Here is a 6,452-nt window from a genome sequence, read left to right as displayed (position 1 = left end):
TAATCCGACAAGTACTACCTCAAATGACGGGACTGTAGGCTATTTGGTCTACAGGTATTATTTCGCTGGTGGTATAGAATTAAATTCAGTCATATCTAAATCTCTTCCTGCTCATGTAATAACGATTTTCAGGAATTAAGACAGGAGATTAACTCAGAAACAAAACAAAATAAAACTTCTTTCACTTCGCTGAAGGAAATTGCAACGTAATATTACAGATAAACGCGTTTCGCAAATTTGAAACAACTATATGAATCATTTAAAATGCGTTTTCTCCTTAATCTCAGACTATTCTAGAGTGGTCTCCATAGAAAAAACACGTTTTCGAATTGTAACGCTGAATATTTCTTAACATTGTTCGGAAGAGTAACGCGCAAAATAAATACGCACAGCACCTTACGTCTTTTACTACAGAAGTATTTGATTTTAAAAGTTTGAAATAGGAAGATTAAAAAAAACAAAAACAAAAAAAAACTTTTTTCGGACCGTCAATACGGATCATACACTACAGTGATCATCTTAATACCGCTGTCTGTACAAGAGGCAGAAGAGTTAAGCCATAACGAGACGGTCTATAGGCAAAACATCCAAATCAAAGGGACTTTGAGGGACCATGTGAATTTCTCTGCCGGGTTTGATCCTACAAATGACCTTTTAATTAACACAATGGTAAGTTAGTGCAGAGGCTCGCTTCACAAGGGACAAAGCAGCATTCATTCTATGTTCCTCCCTCGTTGCTTAGCCTGAACAGTAACAAAGTGTTTGATGCCACTTCTGATTAGATGCTGACAATAGAGAGATGATGTCCCCTTTCTTCCACAACTTGTGGATTTCACTCACGTCCTCCTCTGAATTATGACCTTCCATCAGCGCAGCGGCTTTATACATCGAGTCAAGATGATAAACTTTGATCAAACCCGCACACGCAAATGTTTTTTAATTGCCTGATTGGATGTTAAGCTGTATAAATAATCACGGCACAGAAAACGAAAGCTCTTGGGAAAAAATGTATTGTTAGAAAAGATGTCATGAATGGCAAACACAGGAGAAGCTCACATTTTAACACAGGGACAAAACATATTTCCAAGTCCACAGCGGATCCAGTCGTTCATAGCCAGCTTTGAGTCCGACAAGCTTTTCTCTTTTTACATCTGGCAAAATGACACGAAGCCACAGACAATTGTAACAAAATATTCAAAAGAGATACAAAGTCAATCAATAAACACGGTAAATAATTAGCCAACAGACGACATAACAAAATAATAAATACGTAAAGAAATAAATAAGTTTGCTACACTACACGATTGCCATACACAAATTCGGCCGTTTTTTTATTCGGCCAGTCTCACACATTTGCATCTAGATTTTTTGCATAAAGTCTTTAACACCATAAAAACAATGTTGTGCAAAATGATAGCCACGTCCACAGTTTGACAGCTCACACTGCAGCAGCGCCAGGTAGTTCCCATGTGTCATTCTGAGGCCGCTAGTTGGCCGGTGTGTCATTTAGTGCATAATAAATGTCCCAATAGTTACTGTGGTATATTTCCAGCGATCTAGGAGGAAGAACAGCAGGGATTGAAATAAACGCACAAAATAGAAGGAAAAAAACTTTATGGTATGAAACATTTCCAAAGAGAAGTTGAGCATAAGAAGAACTGACATACTTTTGACCAAGTTTATGAATGATATTTGACACTAATCTGATAGAAAAAATAAAATAAAAATAAGCAACATATAAACAAAAAGAGAAAGAGTAACTGCATTCTTGTGTGTTTGATGTTTTTACTTGCCTCTTCTCTTTCTGTGTGAAAAGCTGTATGTGTGTGTCATGACTTCACTGATTTTTTTCCACTTCAGTGCAGACTCTCACCTGCTTCACCTCTTCATCACTGGTCTGAAAGCAGTGACCTTGTCACCCTGCACGGTCCCACAGGTTTCACTGAGGTCAGATGACTGTGTCTCGGCTTTGCCACTGGAGAATCCTGCACACCCAAGTGAAAACACATCTAAGAAGCTTACCTCAAGCACAAGTTGGCAGAAAGTCCCTCACCACTTTGTAACTCATAAATTGTGTTTGTGAACACAAAAATGGAAAGTTTTGCTTTATTTGTGTACATTAATGTGTTCAAAACAGTATGCTTGTGGCTCATTATGAAAAGACAAACATCAATGTTATCTGTTATGTGAAACTCAGCAGGTAAAAGATAGACATACCTTCAATGGTGGAGTACTGACATGTGTCTGGGAGTGCAGCATAGGATGAACAGTGAAGTTGGAGGCTCTTGGGACCATAGCTGCTAGTGCCATAGACCTTTGAGTGCAAGGACGAGCCCTCTGAAAAGGGGCTCTCAACATTGGTGACACTGCTAGATTCATGAAGGCCTCTAATGCCTGCACATTGTCCAGTGGGAGCCCCGATAAGTCTGGTGCTCTGTAGCTGGCAGTCTCCGGTTGAGTTTCCTGTCCTCAGTTCAGAGCCATGCTGCTGAGGGCTCAGAATGACCCCCGAAGCTGCCGTCCGAGCCAGAGACCAAATCCGTGGCTTATCTGAAGCTTCATAGTGCGACAAGGACACAGTTCCTGCGGCTGGGCTGGTTGAGGAGGGTGCTTTGGACACTACAGGATCCAGGAAGTCAGCCGGGAGAGGAGGAAGGGTGGTGACATTCTTGATGGCACAAGGGAAAGAGTGAAAGCTGTTAGTTAAACTCAGGTGTAGTTCGGAGCTGCAGTCTCTTTTTTGAGGTGCTCCAGATCCTGCCATGGTCCTCTGGAGGTCGTGCTCATCCGATGCCACCTTTTCACAGTCACTGTCCAGCTTGTCACAGTCATCGTCATCCATATCCTCCAGATCACTCAGATGTAAATCCTTTTCATCCTTGCAATCATTAGAATCTACATGAAAGAACAGGTTTTATATTCTTAATATGCTGTTTGTCATGGAAAAATAATAAATACATTCAATTAAATAATTTTTAAACTTTGAAAACCATTTTTTACCAACAAGAAAAAAAATGCAAATCATTACCTTTGGTAACACCGTCTTGCTCACTCTTAAGGTCATCCTTCCTGTCATCATTCGCCTTATTCTTTGGTGACCAGGTCATCTTGTTTTCCTTTTTAAGCCTTCTCCTGGCATTGGCGAACCAGGTGGATACTTGAGTGAGTGTCATTTTGGTGATGATGGCCAACATGATCTTCTCTCCCTTGGTGGGGTAGGGGTTTTTGCGGTGCTCATACAACCATGTTTTCAGAGTGCTGGTGGTTTCACGTGTAGCGTTCTTTCTTCTGGCTGTGCCATTAAAATCTACTGTCCCGTACCTGGAAATACACACACATACACACACACACACGCATTCAGCCAGGGAAAGAGTCACCATTAGTGCAGAGGGTAAATTATATAGTAGACTACTAATTCAGGTATCCTCTATTGTTACTCTCTGTTGTTTGAAATGTATACAGTTTCACCAGATCCAGGTTCCACTATAGAGTTAGACTCAGACCTCAGATCTAAATGTGTCACCATTGAATGGTTGTTTTTAATGATGTAAAACTTACCTGTCATATTGATACTGTCCCAGTGAGTGATCATAAGGATAGTACGCAGCAGTTTGAGTAATGCCAGAGTGTAAAGTGCCTGTGCTGTCCTTAATGTCATACTGTGGATTCTGTAAAAGAGAAGGCGGTTGTTATACATTATAAACATTCTGAAAGTTTAGATTAAATATGTTAGCATTCTGAAGATATCTGAAAGTTATTTCATGTATAAAGTATCTTAGTTCCATGCTAATAAATAACAAGCAAATGATTCAAACTATGAGTTATTAGAGGCAGAAAAGATTTCCCATACATGACATCGATTTGTCACATATGTATTTTCATTGTGTTTGAAGTATGATGTGATGTCCAAAAACAAGTGTTGTTAACATTTTTTAATAATATTAGTTCAATATTGTTTTAGACATAATGCAAAATACTTAAATAGACAGTCAACTTTAATTATTTTTTTTAAATATAGACGGAAATAGAAAGAAAAGTTTCAGCTGCACTGCAACAACTCAAACTTCTACTTTTTTTAAAGTAAACAATTTGCTCTACTAGTTGAAGAATCTGATGCCCGCCACCCCCAAAATTACAGAAACGAGTGGCAATATTTTAAAACAAAACACAAAAAGGGGGTTTAACTTTAAATTAACAGTAAATTTTGTTCAAATCAATCGTTTTTGACTCTTTGACTCGTTCACCTGTCTCTTTTTCCTCGTTCTTTTGCTGCTTTGAAGGGGAAGTGCGACAAGAGCTGCAGTTGGATTAAAAGACTTATCGAGACGGATATGTTTGCAGTGTGAGATAAATTGATAAACCTAGCTGATCGATCAGCCTGAGACCCCCCCTCCCCCTTTTGCGCATCAAATGAGCCCACCAGAGTGGAGTAGATAGCGGATGGGTCGGTGCTGTAGGGGAAGTAGTTGGCGTAGTTCTGGCTGGCTGCGGCCGCTGCGGCGTAGGGAGAGCTGTACATCCCCAGCGCTGCGTTCAGCTCCGTCCGGCTGCTTGCCAAGAGCCGGTTCTCGTAGGACGGGCAGCAAAAGGAGGCAGCGGCGGCGGCAGCGGCAGTCTGGGAGCTGCCTGTCCCGTCAGAGACCGACCTGGAAATCGAATCGCAGCAAGTCGTACTGGGGTTTGCCGACACGAAAAACTGCATGAAGAGAATTGTGGATAGACATGGTCACTGGCTGTTTCATCTCTCATGTGGATGTCTGTGGCAACTCTGAAGTGACTGGGCTATGCTCTGCAAAAATCTTAGCCTTAGTCTAGTTGCTTTAGTATCTTAAAATGTTAAAGCAACCGGTAATTGTGAGCTGATTTCGTTTGCTGCTCTTGAATGATCACGATTCAGGTGTCGTTGCCTTTACTTGTGACCTGCCTTAATTCAAGGTAAGTCACTTTTCAGAGAATCCGTGAAATGATAGAAAGTAGGTCGCAGGGAAAAATAAAACGACAAGATATAAAATGTCATTGTCTTCTTTTTTTTCTCCCCACAATTTAATAACAGTTTTAATTCACTACTTTAAACTGCGTGCGAATGTAAAAGACATAAATAGTTGTTTTCGGATATGAAGATGAACAAGAAAAAGTGACCTGCTTCATTTTATCACCGAATTTAAAAAAAAAAATGTTTCCGTATAAATAAACAAAATGCAGTTGCAGCAAAGTCCCAATATCAGTGTTAATGCAACGATCTGACGTTTACGTTCTGCCAAAAGTCAAAATGTTGTCCTCGGAGAAGTTGTCTGTTAACTTTTTCAGGAGTAACTTCTGTCCCCTCATCGACCTGAACTTCTTCGAACTTGTCATTTGGAGCAATAAGAATTTATTAAAAAGGTAAATAAAGCGGTTTAATAAAGATTTAAGCCTTTGAAAATACTCCAATCTTACATGTCAAAACAACTCCATCAGAAAGTTTGCTTATGTGTACAGCATGCTTAACAGCCCAATTACACCTCATAGTGTGCGATAGGTGACATTCATCTCTATTGTCATCAGAAAAACACGTGAGTTCATTCATAATTCAGTGTAATTGGACACGGGTGTGTGTGTATCGATATTTGGTTCAACAACAAAAGCTCCACGCGAAAATAGCTGTCAATACTGTCAAAGCAGTCACTCTTTCGTTTATGTTTCTCAAAAAACTAAACGCCTTCTTATTGGTGAAATAAAGGAAAAATATGAATTTAGTCTTGTTTCTGTATACACTATATTTAGGGTAAATGAAAAGCAAAGTGTCTTACCTGTGAAGTTGCATTGTAGGGATATCCAAATTGCGAGAAAGACATAGCTGCTTCTTTTGTTACCATCAGGAATATTCTTCACCCTTGATCGATTGCAACCAATTCTACTTCAAATCCACCGTCTTACACACATTTCCACGCACGGCCTTTCGCTCAATAATAGATGACTTCACTCATAGGAGGGAGACTTTAGGCTGACACCAGCTGCAGATTGTTTTATATGAATGAATAATCCCCCCAAGGACCCAATAAGAAATGAAATTAAGCGTCATTAAGTGCAAAAAAAAATTGTTGTTGTGTTAGCTGAAGGAGGCTTAAAGGATAACGTAAGTCTTCCAAGATATGGACTCTGCTTGTGCTATTATTTGTGGCTCTATAGTTCTTTAGCATTCATCCATGCAAGGGTATCAGCGTGACGTCACTGTAATCCCGGAACGGCAGGGTACCAAGGATAGAATAATGTCTTTGCCAATCACGTCCAACACAGGGTTTTCTTAAGGTGCACTGTACACAGCCTTGTTTCGCTTTTGTAATAGAATTCTTTACCGATTTTCTGAGGTAAAGTCTCGGAAAATTGCACCACTGTTCATTATTATTGAATTGTAACAATGCAATATGGAAACCCTTTGTGAAGTTAAATAAACTAGAAAAGAGAGAGAGAGA

At 39.8% G+C, this 6,452-nt stretch overlaps 1 protein-coding gene across 2 annotated transcripts; it reads right to left on the bottom strand.

The window, feature by feature from the left end:
- Positions 1 to 1,062: 1,062 nt before the first annotated feature.
- irx6a (iroquois homeobox 6a) lies at positions 1,063 to 6,120 on the bottom strand. 2 transcript variants are annotated; one of them, XM_085410926.1, is made up of 7 exons: positions 5,790 to 6,120; positions 4,421 to 4,696; positions 3,559 to 3,668; positions 3,029 to 3,321; positions 2,218 to 2,895; positions 1,874 to 1,985; positions 1,063 to 1,556 (listed from the first exon to the last, which is right to left on the bottom strand). In XM_085410926.1, the coding sequence occupies exons 1-6, from the start codon at positions 5,853 to 5,855 to the stop codon at positions 1,879 to 1,881; spliced, it is 1,530 nt and encodes a 509-aa protein (XP_085267052.1). In that variant the 5' UTR covers positions 5,856 to 6,120; the 3' UTR covers positions 1,063 to 1,556; positions 1,874 to 1,878. The 2 variants fall into 2 exon arrangements, with proteins under 2 accessions (XP_085267052.1, XP_085267053.1); XM_085410927.1 differs by having other exon boundaries at positions 4,421 to 4,646.
- Positions 6,121 to 6,452: the final 332 nt, after the last annotated feature.

This window comes from Rhamphochromis longiceps, linkage group LG1, assembly GCF_057381845.1.
Source record: "Rhamphochromis longiceps isolate RC_006_pf linkage group LG1, R_longiceps_female_GT1.1, whole genome shotgun sequence".
NCBI lineage: Eukaryota > Metazoa > Chordata > Actinopteri > Cichliformes > Cichlidae > Rhamphochromis > Rhamphochromis longiceps.
This window is presented reverse-complemented; position numbering and strand designations above follow the sequence as displayed.

Coding starts and splice junctions, on each gene's coding strand:
- irx6a (XM_085410926.1), bottom strand. CDS start 5,855: ATGGTAACAAAAGAAGCAGCTATGTCTTTCTCGCAATTTGGATATCCC. Junction 3,669..4,420: donor CCGCTATCTACTCCACTCTG/GTGGGCTCATTT, acceptor TCTCTTTTACAG/AATCCACAGTATGACATTAA. Junction 2,896..3,028: donor GCAAGACGGTGTTACCAAAG/GTAATGATTTGC, acceptor TCTTTCATGTAG/ATTCTAATGATTGCAAGGAT.